At 39.6% G+C, this 21,930-nt stretch overlaps 1 protein-coding gene across 1 annotated transcript in view; it reads left to right on the top strand.

Annotated features, from left to right (window-relative positions):
• The window catches only part of dok6 (docking protein 6), a 116,796-nt gene that overhangs the window by 69,214 nt on the left and 25,652 nt on the right, over positions 1-21,930 (top strand). The window contains exons 3-7 of the mRNA XM_041814285.1: positions 4,097-4,211; positions 9,722-9,841; positions 19,032-19,221; positions 19,602-19,740; positions 21,764-21,869. Of these exons, the coding sequence (XP_041670219.1) occupies positions 4,097-4,211; positions 9,722-9,841; positions 19,032-19,221; positions 19,602-19,740; positions 21,764-21,869 (670 nt within the window). The remainder of the gene's footprint in view (positions 1-4,096; positions 4,212-9,721; positions 9,842-19,031; positions 19,222-19,601; positions 19,741-21,763; positions 21,870-21,930) is intronic.

Here is a 21,930-nt window from a genome sequence, read left to right as displayed (position 1 = left end):
TGACTAAGGCAGATAAAGTAAAAAGATGGATTTAAATTCATAAATATACTGTGCATACAGAACTAAATATCACTGGAAAAAAGCAAAGATGTTTTAACCTTAAGCAATAGGCTACATGAAATATTGGATTTACCAACCTTAGTTCAGCGATTGGTTTGTCGGGTTGCTGTTTTGATTGTGTTTTTGGCTCTTTAAGTGACAATATTTCAGGAGGATGGACCTGGAGAGGAACGAGATTAAAGTAAAAGCCAGGTTATAAAATACTAATTCATTAGCTGGCTAATGCAGAGGTGACAACAGTGAATTGAATTCTTGGTGGCTGTTCTGTATATTTCTTAAAAAGCCAAGAAAGCTTGCATAAATCTTATTTGGGTGAGCATGTGATTGGAGGACAAAATAATAGAAACTTTTACTTGACCATTCAACTGTTGAGCTCTGACAAACTAGGGGCTTAAATGTCCTGCATAGTTGGATAGCTCAGCTAATTGGACAGAGGGTTGGATCTGTAAATAACTCATAAAATGCTTAAACACAGCTGAGACGCCAAGCGCAGTGTCTTGTAGCTGTGGAGACGATCTTGCTAACACCTAGCAGCACACATCTGACACTGAAAGCACCCATTCTCATTTGTATCTATCATGTTAGGTCTACAGTGTAATTTAAATGGTAAATGTAGTGAAAAATTCAATCCTTCTAAGAAGCACCCCTATGTTTTTCCACAGTGATGACGGGTTTGTGTAGGGCTGAATGATTTGCATAAATTATCAAAGTGCAATTTTTTTCCCTCTGATATTGCGATTTAATATGCGATTATTATTTGGTTCCTCAACCTGTGCATTATTCAACAAATTCAAGCAACAAATTATTCTATATTATAATCTACATTCAGTCAGGAACACCCATACATTTAACCATTTTATCGCAAAATGGATATGAGGTTTTACTTGGTGGAGAAGGCTCTGCTCTAAAGATGCTCCCTGTGTTAGTCAGCAGCTTTGACTTTCCAGGGAGTGCACGGCTAGAAACCCTCATATGGATAGATGCATAAATCACAATGTGTATTGAAAACAAGAAAATAATTTTAGAAGCAATTAGCTAATCCACAGTAGCATGAATCTGAATATGAGGGTGCAATAAGCTTTAAGCTATGAAGGAGGTGGCTGGGGTGGGGGAGGTGAAGCTGACTATAAGCTGACCAAGCTTCATCAATATTAGAAAGAATGAACTAGTTATTTCTGCTCATATTGCAAATTTGATAATTGCATTGTTGAATGGATTTTTAATTTTTATGTCACTCATTTTGTCTAAAACAAAACATACATAAAACACAAAAAGAGGATTTTTGCAGACCATTTTAAAAAATGACACTTGAGTGTTTGCATAATGCGCATAAAATCTCTGCTGCTGCAAAAAATGTACAGACCTGCTATTTTGACACATTTCAAGTTAGAGAAATATTGTAACTTCTGCAATTTGTACATTGCAGGAGGCCACATAGGGATTCAATCTAAGTTGCGATTAATCGTCCAGCCTTAGTTTTGTAGGTGGATGGATTTGTTTTGCTAGCTGTAGTTAGCTAGAAAGTGAGCAAACAGCTTACATTAGAAAGTTCTGGAGTACCTGGATGCTTTCTCCTGTGATTATAATATTTTGTTAGCAGAAGACATGTTGTCTGACTCTTACCGATGGGGACTGAGATTGAATAAAGGTTAAATGAATGAGCGATACTCACTTGAAGCTCAGTGGGTCTGCTCCACAAAAAGGGGGGCAACTGGTGGACAAGGGACCACATTAATGTGGCCCATGAATTTATTTAAAATATGAGTAGACTGTAAACATGAAGACAACACGACCACCTTTGCCATGAAAAGGCTGGAAACAGAATTGCCACCACTACTTCCTTTTTTTCCAAATGCTATGGTTTGAAACTAAATGTTTGCTAAATCTTCAATGTAACAATGAGTCTGAGATGTGTGTTGTTCTGAGAGAGTGAGCATTGTTAACTTTATATCTGCTGAACAGCAGCATGTATGAAGCTCTATAGTATTTTTTATATAGCATACTGGTAATAGCTTATATTCCTAATCACATCTCTGCTCTATAGCAGCAACATAGACCTACTTAATACACACTAAACTAGTGGATTTCAGATTGCCTAGAATAAGTGTTATATGATAGGTAACTGGTAGGTTTTTGAACGTTTTACACTAGATTTATGCTTATTACCAAATATTAAGATAACAAAGAATGAACATTGTAGGCTACCTACTCAGCATTGTTTACTTTCTGGTCTTATTTTAAGCTAGTTAGCAGTTGTTAGCTAGCTAAACAGTGAACATTGTATAGATTATAGCCAACTTTCTGAGTATTTTTTATGCTAGTTAGCAGTTATTATCTAGCTAAACTGAGAGAGTGAACAATTTTGAACATTATAGTCTGCTTTAGGAGCATATCTCTGCTAGCTAGCAATTATGAGCAAGTTGAAGAGTGCACAAACTTTACATAATAGCATACTTTCTGAGTACATTAATGCTAGGTCATAATTATTTGCAAGCTGAACCAAGAGAGTGCATATGGTAAACACATTAACCCTGTTAGCATATTTTATGGATACTTGCATATTTCATACTTGTTATTAAGTATTTACATGCAAAGAGACTTTATGAAAGTATAACGTGGTAAACAGCAGTTAATGCCTTACTAAAATCATCACTGTAGCAAAAGCAAAACACGTAGCAAGAATATTTTTGCATATCGGCCTGTGTCCAAGGACTTCTGTGCCCAAGTACAGCCTCAAAAAGCCGCGAGTGCAACAGTGAACTTTTGATCTTTTTCATTTAACTCACAATTTTGAATAAATGAAAAGAAAGTAGAAGAGAGGAGATGAGGAATAGACTTCATCACAGATGATTCACTTTACTCGGACTCTTGCGCCTTGGGCTGGGAACGCACCCAAACCCCTCTCCTTAGACACACAACTGCAGATCCACTCGTATACACATGAAGAGAGACTGAAACATGCACACATCTACACAAACAGAGAAAGAGATAAGAGGCTGGTGGAATTCACAGCTCAGAAATTCCCACGGTTGATGCTTTCATAGTGTCAGTTATGTGTATGAATAGCCTGCCGGAGGACAAATATATGCTGTCATCACAGGAGGAAAACACAACCTTGTCTCATATGAAATATTAAGATAGTATCTTTTAAAGGGATAGAAGTAACAAATGGAAAATATCTGACATCTTTCCATACCCATAACTTCCTCTTTCTTGTCTTTTTTTGCGTTTCCATCTTGGTTTTTGTTATCCTTTTTTCATCTCTCTGTGTAACTTGAATGTTGAGCAGGTCATATCAGACAACAAGAGGTGGGTTTATTATATGGGATATTATCTTACAAGGAAATCTGTATTCCACATATGTAGCTTGTGTTATTAGGTCTGCTCTTTTAACCTCATACAGTTCAGCTTTACTATACGGGCAGTGAGCCCAGATAATTCATTCCCTACAGCCTGGCAAAGGGCCCACTGTTAGCACACAATGGACTACAATAATGTAATGGGCCTTATCTCCCTGGGAGAGTGAACACAAGGAAGACAGTTGAACAGAATGGCCTGTAAATGCAGGTGATATTCAATTAAATGTAATCTTTTTTTCATTCACGATAAATCTCCTGGTAAAGTGATTTAGATGCTTTTGATCTCATTCCTCTCTACTGACTGAAACGGCAGGTTCAAGGAGAACGATTCAGAAGCAGATGCACAGCTTTAGAATGAGCAGCAGGCTTCATTCACTCATAGAGTGCTTTTACAATAAGAAGCAATGCATTACATTCTATGTGTCGTATTGCAGAAGGTTGCAGGGATGAAACGAGCTTGTTGTAATCAGCAGGAAAACTGCTATTATTTATTTATCCCTAAAGATCACCCACATTTCTATTTAACTCGGCCCTATTTTATATGCTAAGCCTCTAACTACTATTGCACTTTCAGCGAAGCAGTGCAAGATGGCACTTAAGCCTTACTGCTGCTTCCGCTCCTGCTGCCTCTGTTCATTCAAGCTAATGTGCTCTCTCTGCTGCTCTCTCCTTCCTAGATCACTGAGCTCCATAACATCAAGAACATTACCCGGATGCCGCGGGAGACAAAAAAGCACGCCGTGGCCATCATCTTCTGTGACGACACATCCAAGACATTTGCCTGTGAATCGGGTAAGTGCCCTTTTCTCCCTCCCCATTCAAAATTCATCATTCCTTGGCTGATGTGGAGGGAAAGGAAGGCATTATTTTTTAATTTTTTGAACATGCAAATGAAAAAGTGAAGAGGGTGGTTTGAGGAAAGTTTTTCAAGAAGCGGAGGAAGAATCAGAAAGTGAGAGGCAGAGAGAGAATGTGAGAGGTGAAAGAGGCAGAGGAGAATTGGAGATGAGCCAAGTGATGCTCATTTGCCGCTATATTAAGAAGTGGGAGGATCTGTTCCGAAGTATTGATTTTCATACTGCAGGTATGAAAAATGATATTGGGCATCGTTTGCAGTGTGTTTCAACCCAATTATGGACTGTAACAATAGAGATTGCCTCTAATACGTGGACAGGAAGCCAAAGAGGTGCATGGTCTGCACATGGGTGGTGTGTTCTGTGGGTGGAGTTGGATGTGCAGAAGGCCAGAGGGAAGATTAAGCCTTTGCATCCTTAAGCAGAAAAGGATGAAGATCTCTGTCTTGATTCCAGCCTGGTGGATGTGCGCCGACATGTGATCAAATATCTTTTGATGGAGAGTAGCAGGGAACCTCCGGGGAAATATTATTGAACTTAGAGCAGTGAACTCTCTCTTGCCTTTACTCCGTTTCCCATGATCACTCACTCTTTCTTCCTCCCTCTCTATCTCTCTCTCTCTCTCGGCCCATTTCAATTCCCAGAGCCTTCCCCTCACACCAGCTTATGGATGTCTCTATCGCTGTGTGTCCACTGCCCTCCCATAGTCCTTCAGTCCTCAGGATCCCCTTACATTTACACCAGTTTTCCCTGCTAACTTGTGTGGACTTGGATAAGGAGACCAAATATAGAATGAAGAAATCATGACGCATATGTATGGAGGACCAAACCTGCCAAAATTAAAAATAAATAAATAAATAAATAAATAAAAGTGGAAATAAATACAAAAATAATAATTTCAAAAGTTAAATATAAATAAATTAATAAAAGTGGAAATAAATACAGAAATGAATAAATAAAAGTAATCGATTCCCCTTTAAAAAAGGAAATTCAAAAATTAAATACAAAAAATAAATATAAATGGAAAAAAATAAAAAAAATAAAAAATATATACATGAATAAATAAATAAAAGTAAAAATTAATACAAACATAGAAAATAAGATTCAAAGATAAATATAAATAAATAAATAAAAAGTGGAAATAAATACAAAAATAAAAAGATATACACGAATAAGTAAATAAAAGTAAAAATAAAAACTAAAAGAAAAAAGAAAAAAATTCAAAAATTAAATACAAAAAATAAATATAAATGGAAATTAATACAAAAATAAAAAAAATATATACATGAATAATTCAATAAAAGTAAAAATAAATACAAAAATAAAAAATAAGATTCAAAAATTTAATATGAATAAATAAATAAGAGTGGAAATAAATACAAAAATACAAAATATATACGTAAATAAATAAAAGTAAAAATTAAAACAAAGAGCAAAAAGAAAAAAGAAATTCAAAAATGCAATACAAAAATATAAATATAAATGGAAATAAATACAAAAATAAATATATAAATAGATTTAAATATCAATAAATAAATAAAAGTGCTCTGCTCTCACATTTATTTATTTCATGCTGCAGACACTGTCAGCGTGAAATGCAGCATGAAATGTAATGCAAATAAGGGGGCGGTCCTAAGTGTGTCTTGGATTGAACTGTTCGCCTATTGGTTGATCGACATGTGAGTGCAGAGATCGACTAGGCATGCCTGCCCACTGCCAGCAAGGGGAACACTACACAAAGTCACTACAGCCGTGTTTTCATCAGGAGGTCTGGTTTGAGTCAGTTTGGTTTGGTATGGTTTGGTACGCTTAACCACGTTCTGAAAAAAATACAATCTACTGAGCTTTGAGAGCTTCTTTTCTTAGATTAGCTTTTAAACATATTAATAATCTTTCTCTTAAACCCTTATCCAAATTAGTCTGAAGACAGCAGCAGAGTAACAAAAAGCACAATAAACAGAAACTGTAGCAAACAAAGACATAGATCAACATTTGGACAGCCAGTCTTTTCTATTAAAGGCTGTAAACTTTGGAACTCATTACCAACCGAAATGAAACTAACCACTGATTTAAAATCCTTCACTGCAAAGGTCAAATGCTGGCTGAAAGCAAACCAGAGCTGTCATCATTCTTAGACTGTCATGTTTTTAACTTTCTATTTGAATTTGTTTTTGTTTTTATTTGGATATGTATTTTATTGCCCCATTTCCTATTAACTCATTTTATGCAGTTAAATGTACATTTTATGAACCATTTCCTCAAAGGTCCAGCTAGGGACAAGAGTTGGAAATTAGCAATTACTATGAAGTCTCTGTGCAGCACGTCAGATTCATGCTCTGTTATGAAACTATTTTAAACTGCATCGTCCCGTTTTATTAACATCAGTGATAATGTATAAATTTACTGCAATTTGGCATCGGTTTCACCTCCTTCCATGCTTTAACACAATAAAAAAGAAAACATCTCTTGTAGTATTATTTAAAAAACAACATTTTGATTCCTTGACCCAAGCAGTTCCATGTTTTTTTAGTGTGCTGTCAACAAAAACAAGAAGCTGAACTAAAGACAGCTACTGATTTTACATTTTGACAGTTTGGTGCTTGGAGAGTGTCCGTCAAACGTACACAATACAGAAATAAAGACAGAGTGCGACCTGCAGATTGATATTATGACAGTCAGTGTCTGAAATTTCTCTGCAGAGTTAGGTTCAGAGATTTTTATTGTGTTAGTCTGTATGACAGCACCAGCATCTGTAATCAGGAAAGAGAAACCATCTCCTAATTCAATTCTCACATTTCCTCTCCCTCTAACCTCATCCTGTTGTTTTCCTGCATCCTCACACACCTCCACCACCATATTTCTTCATGCATGGCACATAGACGAGCGCAGCCGCTGCTGTGCTGATGAAGTGTTTGTTTAGCCGATTTTCCACTCACTGGCCTTAAAATTGAGGGAGTTTAGAGGCACTTAAAGGCCATAGTGAGTCTGAATGAGCTGAATCTGGAGAGGTATAAGCATGGAGCTACAGTGCAGAGCTGCTGCCTGTGAGTGTGTGTGTCTGTACTCCTCTTCTCTGGTCTGTGTGTGAATGAAGTGCTTCAGGCAGTGGCAGACCTTTCCTTCACCCTGGAAAGTTGTATATATCTGTCCCATTGGACACCAGAGTTGATCCGACAAACAGGCTGTTAGATATTACCCAGCTAGTTTGAAGTGAATTATTAAGGGGAATGAAATTATCTTCTCACATATTATATAAGCAGACGCTGACTTTTGATTAATAGAAACAATGTGCTTTTGCCAGTTTTTCACACGTCTCTGTGCACACCACTGGCTGTAGGAAGCTTTATATCCCAGAATTCCACAGGGCCTAGAGTTAAGTAGCTTCAGAAAGATAACCAACTCCAGCATTTGGCTCATTTCATACTTCAGTAACTCTAACCAAAAGCTCACAGACAACAATTGGAAATCTTCTTCCCTGTAAACACTATTTTTCTGACTAAAGGGCAGGGGAATTTGCTGTAAACAAACAACAGAGTGCCACACAGACTTCAATTAATGGATTAATTTATCTCCTATTATCATCCAGTTAAGATAATTCTGCCCTGCAGTATACACTTTCCCTTCTCATAGGGCCAACAGTGCTGAGGTGCGACTGTCCATGAAGCATACTGTTCCTCAAACCCAGTTTTATGTTAAGAAAAGCACTATTTCACTATTCTCCAGATTTGTTTAAGAATTTCTCCAGATTATCAAACCCTGAAGGAGGAAGGCAGAGGTTTAACTGAGAGTATTGATATCACTCTCACTCTCAAGTTTGACTAAAAATCCAACGTCTTATACGAAACCTTTATTCATAAAAGGAGTTGAAATGCTATTGTTTGAGAAGGCCAGACCAGCTGTACACCCCTTGCTATCTTGGCGCTGAGCGAACAAAGCTAACTCTCTTTTTGTTTCCTTCCAGAAAGCCGGTTAGCTAGGCTACTGTCTCAGGAAAAACTCAGGACTTTGTGTCTTTGCACTTGTATTAAAACAAAAAGAAATGACATGTTTTTCAGTGTTGGAGACCAGAACAGTTACAGTAAAACCAGACCAGCTGAGCTAAGCTAAACTTCTTCCAGACAGCTGGTTAACTAGGGTAAAACAAACATAAAACAACATTTTTTATCAGTGAACAGCCTGGAAAGTGAAATAGTTGTAGTTATTGAGAAAGTCAGACTAGCCATAGAGCTGTCCCCCACTTGTTGTCTGTGTGCTTCTTTAAAGGTCACATATTTGACCCCTTAAAGACAAGTTTATATCTCAGAGTAATGAGAGAGTAATGTTGTTTAGAGTAGGTCTGGGTGCTTCATATTTCTGTATTTTAAGGATATATCACACAGAAGACATGCAGACAATGTAAGAAAATCCTGTCCTGACACAGGCAGCAGCTGTAGACCTAAAAACTACCCTTGAAGAATGACAAGTCAGATCAGTTTCTCTTCCAGTATTGTCAGAAGGCCCGCCCCCGTCTTGATTTGATTGACAGGTGAGGGAGACTGATGATCGCAGCACGGTTTCTAAAGTTAAATGGTTTTCAACCAGGAGCGCCTTGAGTACAGCTAACGACACAGGTCATTAAATAGAGGCCTCTGCTAATTGACAAGAATCGTGCTGGTTGTCTCTGTTGTCAGTCCTGTGTATTCACACAGCTAAGCTGAGCTAACACACTCCTAGTAGCTTCTACCAACAGGTAATAGCTATGATAATGAATGTAAAGCTTCAGTGTTTGGCACTATAGATTACTTATTGATTATAACAAGAAATGCACTGCAAATAAGTAGGTAAACTGAGTTTTTAACCCTTTGGCTCATGATAAGCTAAACCTGCTAGCTTATTATCTGGTGCACTGACATGTATAAGGGACAGTTTTGTCATTTTAATTTTAAAGAGGAATACAACAAGTGCACCATCACATTCTGCTTAGATATTCTTTATTGTATTTCAGGAGTGTATTTCCTTTCCAATTTTCAAGCTAGAGCCAAAGCCATCCTTTTAATTTAGAAAATAGCTTATTGATTGTCTGACTAGATGATCACCAGTTCCAGTTGTGACTGTGGTCATATTGTTTTTGCGGAGCAACTTTTATTGTACAGCCGCTGAAGCGAGTATTGGCGATGGAAGGAGGAGAAACCCAGCATTCATCTCTTGTCTGCTTTCGCAGAATCCACCTCCTCTTTTAATCTGCACCTAATCGATCAGATAGATTTTTCTCTCCACTGGATACTGTTTTCTGTACTCATGTCCTGTATGTGCAGCGTTTTATTCTGAAATTCACTGGCCCTTAAGGCAGCAAGCCTGTGGTAGTATAATCTGGACAGGATGTTTTATTGTGGACGCAGTGTTATGGAGGAGGTTTGCGTGTTTGTGTTTTATGCTGGACATGCATTAATGCTGTGTTTATGCGTGCAGAGCTGGATGCAGAGGAATGGTGCAAGCTGCTGTGCGTGGAGTGCCTCGGCAGCCGTCTCAACGACATCAGCTTGGGAGAGCCAGACCTGTTAGCGGCGGGGGTGCAGCGGGAGCAGAACGGTGAGTGCCCAATTAGTCCCTGCTAACACAGACAGCCATTCAGGGTCAATCTCTCTCACTCCCGCCACTGAGCGTTTACTAGTTGCAGTCTGATCCCGTATGTGTTAATGCAACCGAGCCCTCAGAGGTTTAAGGGAGCAGAACAGGGCTGTCCAATTAGGCCCAGCTAATTAGGGCCAGTTTTTGTCAATACCTGATCCGAAAGTCCCCTGTTACTGTTTAGTTACATTAGCACATGTTGGTTCAACTTCTGAAGTACTTTTCGAATGTGTGTGTAACCGGAAACCCGTATGTGTGCGAGTTAGAGCACAGGTCACAGGCTGTGGTCAGGGCTCTGTTCCAGGCCTAATGAGAAGTGCTGTGCATCACTGGCTTCCCTCATAATGAAGCTTGTCACAGAGATGGATGAGATTATGGCTCCTAAAGCCATGTGAAATAAATGTGCTTCCCTGCATATTCCACTCACAGGAAATAGAAATGGAAAAGACTGGACAACGGGCGCTGCTATCACAGTGGAGCTCATTCTCTGTGTAATTTGTAAACTCGCTGAGGAAATTGAAAAGGCAACAGGCAAAGAAGAGCAGTTTAAAGTTGTAAAAGGGCGAGTAATTGAAAAGAATCTGCCGTCATTTCAGCCCATTTCATTTCACCGCAGCCATAAACTGAAATTGTGTTCTTCAACATAACTTGTGCCCGTTTATTCAAGATATCAATGCACACGTTTCGACTGTGCTGCGGTGAACCAGCCGACTGTAACAACACAATCCCTCGCCCTTCTCTTGTGGCAGAAATGTTGCTGTTTGGAGCCGCAGAGACAAACAGAGCTGTCTCCTCTCTGCCGCCTAGACGAGTGAATGAAACAAGAGGCTCAGGGCCTTCAACGGTGTTTCAATTAGAAGCCCTCCCCAAACAGCAGGGGCACATAATTAGATCAGAGTTCATTTTCACTGTCCCTATAAATATGCCTCACTATGACATTGCCATTTCCTATCCATTGCAGACACATGGCTTATTTTGAATCATTAAGCATAATTAGAGAGAACTAATTTAGATTACGGGGACCTCTGTCCCTCTTCCTTTCCTGCGCCTGCCTTAGAGAGTTAGTTTAATATGAAGAGGCAGATTGGGCTCCATGATCCCAGTGCTGCACAATGGATGGCTAGGTAGATGCCCCAGTTGTATAACTTTGCTTCTATAACACTGTTGACGAACACGGTTTAAGAAATAACGGTAGGAAAAAGACAAAGGAGGGTAAGGGAGGGTGTTTTGTCCTGAAAATGTGTAGATAATGAAAAAAATAATTGTTGCTTTACAATAGAAAATCATCACTTGCTCAGAAACTACCATGGTAAATGAATAAAAAGGCTGTTTCTGCATTGCACTTAGGGCCATTCTACCTCTTCTCCTTGGTCCTTGAAACAGAGTGGTATGGGGCAGGGTGAAGACCTTCCCTTACAGAAGGGATCGTCGCCACTTGATTGCTGTTCATCATTATACATTGCAGATAAACAGCTGCATCATCAGAGGTTACAATAAAGCTTCGACCATCTCTTTCATACTGTGGATCTCCATATTGATCTCCTCCATCTATTTATACAGTCATACATTAAACAGTCAACCCTGCTTAACCAAAGAGCAAAATTGTTGAAAAATACCTTTGCAAGAGCCACAATCTAAGTGGTAAGAAGTGGCGAAAATGGGTTAAAATGGAAATAAAATAAGTTAAAATGGCAAAAATGGTCAAAAAGCAGCAAAGGAGTGGCCAAAAATGGGTGAAAAGGGGCTAAATAGGCATAAATAGCAAATTGGGTGAAAAAAATGGGAAGAAAAGTGGCAAAATATGATATAAAAATGAGTTACAGGTTGGCCAAAAAAGCAGTAAAAACATGGCAAAAAAATGAGTGAAAAGGGACTAAAATGGGCAAAAAGCAGCAAAAGTCACAAAAATGGCCAAAAATGGCAAATAAGAGGGGGGATTTCAAATAGCAAAAGGCAAAACTGGAAAAATAAGGGCCAAATATAGAATAAAAGTTGGGCCAAAAGTGGCAAAAAGAAGTGGCAAAGTGGGCTTAAAAAGCAGACAAATGGATTAAAAGTGGCAACAAAAATGAAAATAGGGGAACAAAATCGCAAATAAGGACAATGGAAACATATGGACAAAAAAAATAAAGGTTGGCAGTTAAAGCCAGTCGCACACGAATGGGAAACAAACTGATTTATGTAGCTTGCAATGGATAATAAAAAAGGTCAACAATGACCTTTTTTAGAGGTTCCTGGGCGAAAAATATTTCAAATGAAGAAATAGAAGAGCCACAAATCATCAAAAGAGCCACATGTGGCTCAAAAGCCACACGTTGAGTATCACTGCACTGAAACATCACGATATTTGGCAGCGCGCTACTGTATCGATATTTTAAAAAGCAGTATCGATATTTTATTATTTAATAATTAACTCTGCTGGTGCGGTAGTTTGTGGTGTAATTTCACCCCCTGACCGCTAGCTGGCAGCAGGCAGTTGACTCTTGCCTCTTCTCTCTTTAGACACCGAGATCACGCCTGGTCTGGGCAAGCCAGTTGCTCATGCCTAGCTGACAGAGCATCTTCTGCTCCACTCATAGCAGATATGTGGACTTATTTTGGCTTCCAAAACATTAAAAACAGAACAAACTTAGACAGGAGTCAAGTTGTTTGCAAGATATGCCTGCCAGAGTGAAATACTCAGACAACACGAAAATATCTGAGGATTAGACATTATAGCGATAGCATTACAGCTAACGTTAACAAAAAAGTTTGTTGAAGCTACCACTGGTCTCTACTCGTGCAACCATAATCACAGTCAGTCCTTTATTATGTGTGTGAGGACCTTCGCTGTCTTAGTGTCATTAAGAATGAAGGCTTCCCTAATACGATTAAAAAAAAATACTGGCCTGTCACATCTTGCCCTCCCCTAAAACACAGTCCATCAGTCCTTAAAGCTGGAGGTGACGATCAGCTCGTCTCCCATAGTCTCCCTCCACGAACACCTGGTCGATGACATAAAACTGATATAACGTGAAATATAAGAGATTGGAGCACATTTACTCTATATTGATATATTCCCCTTTAAAAAAGAGATCCTAGAACAGCGTTTTAATTCAGGGCAGCAAATGGGGAAAATCCTCATCCTCAGATCGTACAAAGCTAGCTAAAATATGTGATGATGCAGGACTACATATTTCTTTAAATAGCTTAATTCTGTCACATCGTACTTTATGCACTTTATGTTCAGTCCTCAGCTCAGTCTGTGTCAAATTCTGTGAAACTGACACTAAATTATAGTGAATAAATTGCGAAATCCTGCACTTGACCTTTTAAAAACTATTTTGTATTCTCTAGTTAGATATATTTTGTGATGTATTGTTATACGATTTTCTTGCAATATATCAATTATTGCAGTTTCACTGTATCGTGATTATATCGGCATCATGGACCATGTATCACGTATCGTATCATGAGGTATTGTGTGATTCCCACCCCTAGTTATTAGCCCTGGTTTAAACGTGTACATGCACAATATTACCAAAAGTATTCGCTCACCTGCCTTGACTCGCATATGAACTTAAGTCGTATCCAATTCTTAATCCAGAAGCTATACCAGCTTTGACTCTACTGGGAAGGCTTTCCACAAGGTTTAGGAGTGTGTTTATGGGAATTTTTGACCATTCTTCCAGAAGCACATTTGTGAGGTCACACACTGATGTTGGACGAGAAGGCCTGGCTCTCAGTCTCCGCTCTGATTCATCCCAAAGGTGTTCTCTGGGGTTGAGGTCAGGACTCTGTGCAGGCCAGTCAAGTTGATCCACACCAAACTCTCTCATCCATGTCTTTATGGACCTTGCTTTGTGCACTGGTGCACAGTCATGTTGGAACAGGAAGGGGCCATCCCCAAACTGTTCCCACAAAGTTGGGAGCATGGAATTGTCCAAAATCTCTTGGTATGCTGAAGCATTCAGAGTTCCTTTGACTGGAACTAAGGGGCCAAGCCCAGCCCTGATGAACAAGCGCACACCATAATCCCCCCTCCACCAAACTTTACACTTGGCACAGTGCAGTCAGACAAGCACCGTTCTCCTGGCAACCGCCAAACCCAGATTCATCCATCAGATTGCCAGCTGGAGAAGCACGATTGGTCACTCCAGAGAACACGTCTCCACTGCTCCAGAGTCCAGTGGTGGCGTGCTTTACACTAATGCATCTGGCGCTTAGCAATATAGTGTACCAAAAATACAATTAACTCCCATCCCTAGTAGCTAAAGATTGAAGATAATTAAAAAAACCTCAACCGTTTCTTTGATAATCATTTATAAATGCTGAAAAAACTTGCATTTACAGTTCTTCCATTGTGCCATTTTGCGAGTGAATGTAGTGCATGGTGGGAAATTCATCATACCCCCTTGGTTTTAAGTGTGGTCCTGAAAAATCTTAATTTCAAGGGCTATGTAGGCCTTGGCCCTAGCCCTCAATTCAAAAGAGAATTGGGATACCCCTTCACCTGACGTGACCACGCAAAACCAAGGGGTCGGGCTCAGGAGTGGAAATGGGATTGACCCTAAATCTCACTGACCTATATTTCTTGGCTCAAAAATATCTCCAAGCAATAGTCAAACTTTATCCCCATGGTCTTTTTGCATTTTCTAGTTATTCAGAGGCATCACATTTAGTTTTAATAGCTTCATAATCAATTAAAAACTATTCACTAGTGGTCTTTTGCACCAGTTCTGCACAAGTTATGTCTAAAATTATGTTCCGCACTAAGCCCTACATTGATAGAGTTTAAGTTGTAACTTTAAAGGTTTGGTTTCACCACAGAGACTAGGCTTCATCTTAACTAGGGGTGCATAATGTCCACATTCATACACAAACGGCTAAAAATAGCTTCTGCTAACTCACATCCATCCCCAAACTGCAACAAAGAGCATGCAAAATATGGCAAAGAATTGAGATTTAGGGATAAAAACAGCCTCCACACTAAACCTACAAACCAGTGCACAATAAGAAAGAATGACAGCAAGGAGTGAAATTGTCAATAACAGGAGATAATTTAACAGTACGTTATTGTTGGATTGCAGAAATTTTGTCTGCTCATGGAAACAAAAGCATTAGTCCCAAGAAAGTCCCCATGCAGTGTTAACCTTCTGAGGTCTAAGAGTATTTACTTGATTTTTATATTATTTTTCAATTCACCTTTTTACAGTACTTGGAAATAAAAAATACCCAGTTGTTTATATCAAAATGTTCAGGACAATCTCAGCTTTATGTAGATGCAGGCCCATTTTTGTCCTAGAGGACTGTGTAAAGAGTTATTTTAGCCCAAGTGCTAAATTTTAAAATCCAATCTTTGAAATTTTTTTAATCTCTTGTGAAAACACACCCTCACTCATGTGGACAAATTGTTTTGGTGCTTGAAATACTTTTACCAAAGTCTTGGCTTCACAAAAGTAGCGGAATATATGAATATATGGATATGTGAAGAAAACATGTGAAAAAAAATGTTTTTCGAGCATAAATGTTGTCTGTCATTCTATTTTCACCAAAGTGAAGCTGTGTCCTCTCCATCACTGCTTCCCAGTATTTGCTCCAAGGCTTCTGCAACATTTAAAACGCTTCCCCATCATCAGTTAGACCTGTTGATCTCTATCAACAGGTCTAATTCTCTCCTCTCGCTCCGCTCTCTCACCTTACCTCTCCTGCAAAAAGTGATAGGGAGAGCCTTAGGGATTCCAGAGTATCAGTTGGTTGGGAAAGGTTGACAAAGCACTGATCCAATGATGCGCAGTGAGAGGGGACGACATGTGCCCATTGTTCTCTTATTGACCCTGTAAACGCTGGCTGTGAATCACGTGGGATGGCAAGTGAAGGAAGAAGTGAAAGATGACATTCTCTCATTCACAGAAGTGTTTGAGCCGTATTTCTACAACATAAAATTGCAAAGATATTAATGAAAACATAGCGAAAATGTGCAGGCGAGTGCTAAGACCTCATAGGGTTAAGGGATGTAATTGATCACTGAGGACTTACTGCCAGTGGCAGTCAGTAAATTCTCAGCTCCTAGTCATCCTCTGATTTATTCCACCTTAAAAAATTTCACCAAGACATCCATATTTCTACGTCATATATCATGGAAGACTTTAGGCCCTGTAGAAGGTAAGAGAAAATGTAAGATTAAAGTAATACCTAAAGCCTATGTTGAAATTATCACTACTGGTGCAACACTTAACATGTTAGTAGCAGAAACTCTTTGACTTAAGACTTAAACTTAAGTGACATCCCATTCTTAATCCACAGGGTTTAATATGACGTCGGTCCACCCTTTGCAGCTATAACAGCTTCAACTCTTCTGGGAAGGCTTTCCACAAGGTTTAGGAGTGTGTTTATGGGAATTTTTAGACCATTCTTCCAGAAGCACATTTGTGAGGTCACACACTGATGTTGGACCAGAAGATCTGGCTCTCAGTCTCCGCTCTAATTCATCCCAAAGGTGTTCAGTCGGGTTGAGGTCAGGACTCTGTGCAGGCCAGTCAAGTTCATCCACACCAAACTCTCTCATCCATGTCTTTATGGACCTTGCTTTGTACACTGGTGCACAGTCATGTTGGAACAGGAAGGGGCCATCCCCAAACTGTTCCCACAAAGTTGGGAGCATGGAGTTGTCCAAAATCTCTTGGTATGCTGAAGCATTCAGAGTTCCTTTGACTGGAACTAAGGGGCCAAGCCCAGCTCCTGATGAACAAGCGCACACCATAATCCCCCCTCCACCAAACTCTACACTTGGCACAGTGCAGTCAGACAAGAACCGTTCTCCTGGCAACCGCCAAACCCAGATTCATCCATCAGATTGCCAGCTGGAGAAGCTCGATTGGTCACTCCAGAGAACATGTCTCCACTGCTCCAGAGTCCAGTGGTGGCGTGCTTTACACCACTGCATCCGCCCCTTTGCATTGCACTTGGTGATGTATGGCTTGGATGCAGCTGCTCGGCCATGGAAACCCATTCCATGAAGCTCTCTACGCACTGGTCTTGAGCTAATCTGAAGGCCACATGAAGTTTGGAGGTCTGTAGCGATTGATCCTGCAGAAAGTTGGCGACCTCTGTGCACTATGCGCCTCAGCATCCGCTGACCCCGCTCCGTCATTTTACGTGGCCTACCACTTGGTGGCTGAGTTGTTGTCATTCCCAATCGCTTCCACTTTGTTATAATACCACTGACAGTTGAGTGTGGAATATTTGGGAGTGAGGAAATTTCACCACTGGACTTGTTGCACAGGTGGCATCCTATCACAGTACCACGCTGGAATTCACTGAGCTCCTGAGAGCAAGCCATTCTTTCACAAATGTTTGTAGAAACAGTCTGCATGCCTAGGTGCTTGATTTTATACACCTGTGGACATGGAAGTGATTGGAACACCTGATTTACATTATTTGGATGGGTGAGTGAATACTTTTGGCAATATAGTGTAAATCCAATGCAACAGATATAAGAACCTGTCTATTTGGCATGACAGGTTAGGAATTTACCAGCGTTGAGTCTCTTTAGCTTGTGCTGAGAATAATAAAGTTGTTTTAAAGTTGTTTTAAAGTAACTTTTAAGCTTTAGAGCAGTGGTGTCCAAACTATGACCCGAGGGCCAAATGTGGCCCGTGACCCATTTTTGATTGGTTCCCCCCAAAATTATTTAAATTAAATTAAATATGGCCCTCAATAGAGAATAAAGCGTGTGCTACACTGTATTATTCTATTAGTTTCAGCCCTTGGCAGTGAAACCATGCAAGTACTGTAAACAAACATTTTGACTAGAAGGATTTGTTGCTGTTCATTCAGGACTAAACTGAGACAATATTATTAATAGTAAAAATTAGGGCTGGGCAATTAATCACAAATGAGATTAAACCGCAATAAGGCCTGCTGTAATTTACAAATTGCAGATGTTGCAATATTTCTTCCACCTGAAAATTTGTGACAAAATAGCAGTTATGCATTACTTCAATCATTTTAGTGGTGTACTTTTAGAATAGTGTACAACACAGTCCTGTTTTCTTCATGTTTTTCTTGAGAATTATATTAAAATGATCACCCCCTTCAATACAACAGTTCATATCCAATTTCACAATGAGTCGAAATCATCGCAGTTAGATCTTTTTTTTTTTTTTTTTTTAATTGTCCAGCCCTAGTTTAATCTAATATTGTGTTGGTTATAGTATAGAATGATTTCTTGCTTGTTTTTGTTGGAAATCACATCAGATGAGGTGAAAAAAATTGCATATTAAATCACAATATTAAGTAAGCCAATTGCAGTTAGATTATTTTCCCAAATTGTTCAGCCCAAGTAAAAATAATGGCAACCAAAATAATAAAATTCCTTGATTTATAACGCCCTGATGGATTACATCACCAAACAGCAGCACCAATGATGTTCCAGGGGCGAGGCAGTGGTAGCCAGAGCTGACTGGGTCTCTGAAATCTGATTTGCCTCCCCTAAAGCCCTTAAATAATTGGCTGTTTAGCTTGTCAGCCATCAACTTGCCATTTAAGCCTACCCAATCACTGAGCATATCTTAACCAACATTAGATTGGTTTGACTAACTTTAATATCAAGGTGAGTATATAAAAATAGCCCCACCATCCTTATATATTTCTGTTCGTGTCCACTAGAGGAAAAAGTTTGGACACCCCTGCTTGAGAGTCACTTGTTGCAGATTTAGTAAAACTCAGGCAGAGCTGAAAACTAATAAGCTGTTGGCTGTAGTGAGGCCAACACTGAAGCTAAATCTAAGACATATTTTCTTCATCAAACCTCGAGCAAAAATAGCAAATAATTGACAAGTGTTGTATTGAAAAGTATTCACAGCTTGTTCTGTGGATTCTCCAGGGTACGATTGACAACATGTGTGAAAAGAAACGTTTTAAACGTCTCTGTCTAATGCTTGTTTCAGTGCTGCAAATGATATTTGCATATTTACTTGCAAAGACATTTTTGAAATGCTGATTAGACTATTAGTGGCCATATGGCTGCTGTAGATATGCAAGTGAAATATCTGTTCTTTTTTCCATCAGGCTTGTTTAAATGAACCATTCCCCCAGATGCATACAGCCTGTACTCATTCCTCACTTGAGTCCTGTTTAAGACTTTCTGTTTTTCTTCTTATGATTGCAGAACGTTTCAATGTGTACTTAATGCCTACGCCCAACCTGGACATCTATGGAGAGTGCACCATGCAGATCACACATGAAAACATCTACCTTTGGGACATTCACAACGCTCGCCTCAAACTCGTCATGTGGCCTCTCAGCTCCCTTCGCAGATATGGACGAGACTCCACTTGGTTCACTTTTGAATCTGGAAGGTGTGTTTGTGCATTAAGATACAAGCTTGAGTGTCTGTGTGACTGAAATGTTGGTGGTGGGAAAAAAAGTTCTTGGAAGTGTTGTAAAAACTTCAACAAAGAAACTTTGGATATCCAAAACATCCCAGGATATCAGCGTTTGCTGCAGATCCCTTCAGGCATTGATGTGACAGGTGCCTCTGTGAGTGCGTGCCTTTGTTTGTGTACTGTATCTGCTCACGCATGTGTGAGTGAGTTTGACTTCAGTGGGCTATTATAGCAGCACGTCTCTCTGTAAACGCACATTCAACCATGCACATTTGTAAATCAGCAATCCAAGAGTGAGCGCGATCAAAGCTTGTGCACTTCTCTCTGTCTCTGTGTGTGTGTTCCTGGCGCAGGATGTGTGACACAGGAGAGGGTTTGTTCACGTTCCAGACCCGGGAAGGGGAGATGATTTACCAGCGGGTCCACTCGGCCACGCTGGCCATTGCCCAGCAGCACGAGCGGATGATGGAGGAGATGGAGAAGAGCTCCCAGGTGCATTTTTAATGTTTTTTGTTATATGAGGACAAAGTTTTACTCAAGTACTAACAATACTAAATGCTTTTAATGGATTCATCCTGATGCCATTTCTTATAAAAACACACAGGAAAGAAATGCCTAATGAGTAAGTGATGTTATATATGTTATACTATTCTTTACTAAACAACATAATACAATAAAACACAGTACCCTATGCAATGCTACATGGCACAGAAGGATAAGAGATGACCTGATAGGATAAGATATAAGCTGCGATTCAGCACAATACTACACAATATAATACAATACAGAGCAATAAAGAGATATCATTCAACACAGTATTGTATTTTATGCGACATAATAAAATTCAGTATAATGCAGCACTGTATAATACATGACCATGCAATGCAATACCATACAGTCCAAAACTGAACTTGGAATTCAGACTTGCAAACTCAGAGCAGCTTCAGTATCCTGAGTTACCAGCTCGTTGTAACTGGAATGCTGATAACTCGGGTTTGAAGTCATTCCCAGCTCCAGCATCCTACTTTCAAGGTAAATGGAACGTTCCATCAACCCAAGTTAAAGGAACTTGTTCTGGAGTCTAACAGGAATAAAGGAGGTGTACAAAGGTAAATGTCTGATAACGCCAGGAGCATGACTGATCTGTCTGAGTTTGTTAAAGGAGCAGTGCTGGACTTATTTTACATCAGCGTGAGCAGGGGGATGTTGCTTTGTTTCAACCAAAATGTACTGAGAGCGACAATAAAGGATGTGATTAATCATGATTTTGAAAGTAAATGCATTAATTGTCAAGGGGATATTTTTGGGTTTTTCATTAGTTTTCGTTTTTAGTTTTACCTTTTACTTTACATTTCAATTTAGTTTTTATTAATTTTCCTGCTGGGTTGCTAGTTTAGTTTGGTTTTCATTAGCAAAAACAGCTTGTTTTAGTTTAGTTTTTATTAGTTTTACTGTTTAAGTTTTTCGGCAATATCAGATACTTGTCAGGGGTAAATCCTAATCTGACACGCCAGATAGATTTGTGTCACACATCCATCTGGTAAACCTCCTATTGACAGTGTTTGGGAAAGGGCAGAGCCTCTGAAAAAAAACTTGGTGGGTGACTGGGCGAACGTTCTGTCTGTCACGTCTTTACGGGCCAATCAGAGCAACACAACGTGGCTTCGTAGCTGCTACCGAGGAGTAAACTCCATAGAGAGCTGCGTAACGTGAACCATGGCGACTGTAGAGTCTGTATGTCAGTACACGACTTTTGTCGTTTTTGAAAAGAAAACAACTCACTGCTGTTCTTTGTTCTTCTTTTAATGAAGAAATGTGGTTTTGTGTGGACTGTATGCCTGATCAGAAAGCTATAGAAGCTACTGATTAAAAATTTTTTAGCAACTAGTGAACACATGAGCAATTAATCACTGTTTTCACACAAAAAGAACATGCATTCATCTCTTGGTATTGCTTTGTGCCGTCTTGGACCAGTAGCCTGTAAGACTCCCCACGGTCTTGGCCTCCGCTCCCTCCTTCCATCACAACACCAGTCCATTGCTTCCTTCCTTCCTACCTCCCCCCTCCTCCCTCCTTCCTTGCTATCATCTGTATTCTTTATTTATGTAGGCCTGCCTAGTGTTTGATGAGCCTTGACCATATGGCTGTGCACTTGGACCCCACCATTTGGGAACATTTCCAAATGCAGCATTTTGCCTCAGCTCTATAAATCACACAGACAGCTACATGAAACTGACCGCTAACAGTTGCAGTAGGGGTGAATTATCAATAAAGTTTCAAATTTTGACTCATGCTACTAGTAATTGCAGGCATTTTGATGAAATATTGGCATTTCTTATTTATTGTAGGTCCTTTTTGGCTGTCATATTGCTAATGATAATTTGTAGTGAGGAAACCTGTCATTCATCTTGTTATTTACTGTACTACTCCTGCTCTTTGTTTACTGACAGATCTAGAGCATCTATCTCTGTTGTGAACAAGTGACAGGAAGTGAGATACACTCTGTCTGTTTCAGATCCACTCCAGAGAGACGCTCACCAAGTCCATTTCCCTGCCACGCAGCGCCTACTGGCAGCACATCACGCGTCAGAACAGCGTGGGAGATCTCTACAGTTACCAAGGTACAGGCATGGAGTTACTAATTATGTCATGTATAGAGCTGCTATTTCTTTACCTGATTCT

Source organism: Cheilinus undulatus, linkage group 19 (genome assembly GCF_018320785.1).
Source record: "Cheilinus undulatus linkage group 19, ASM1832078v1, whole genome shotgun sequence".
Taxonomy (NCBI): Eukaryota; Metazoa; Chordata; class Actinopteri; order Labriformes; family Labridae; genus Cheilinus; species Cheilinus undulatus.
The sequence above is the reverse complement of the archived record's forward strand: the minus strand, read 5'-3'. Positions and strand labels throughout refer to the sequence as shown.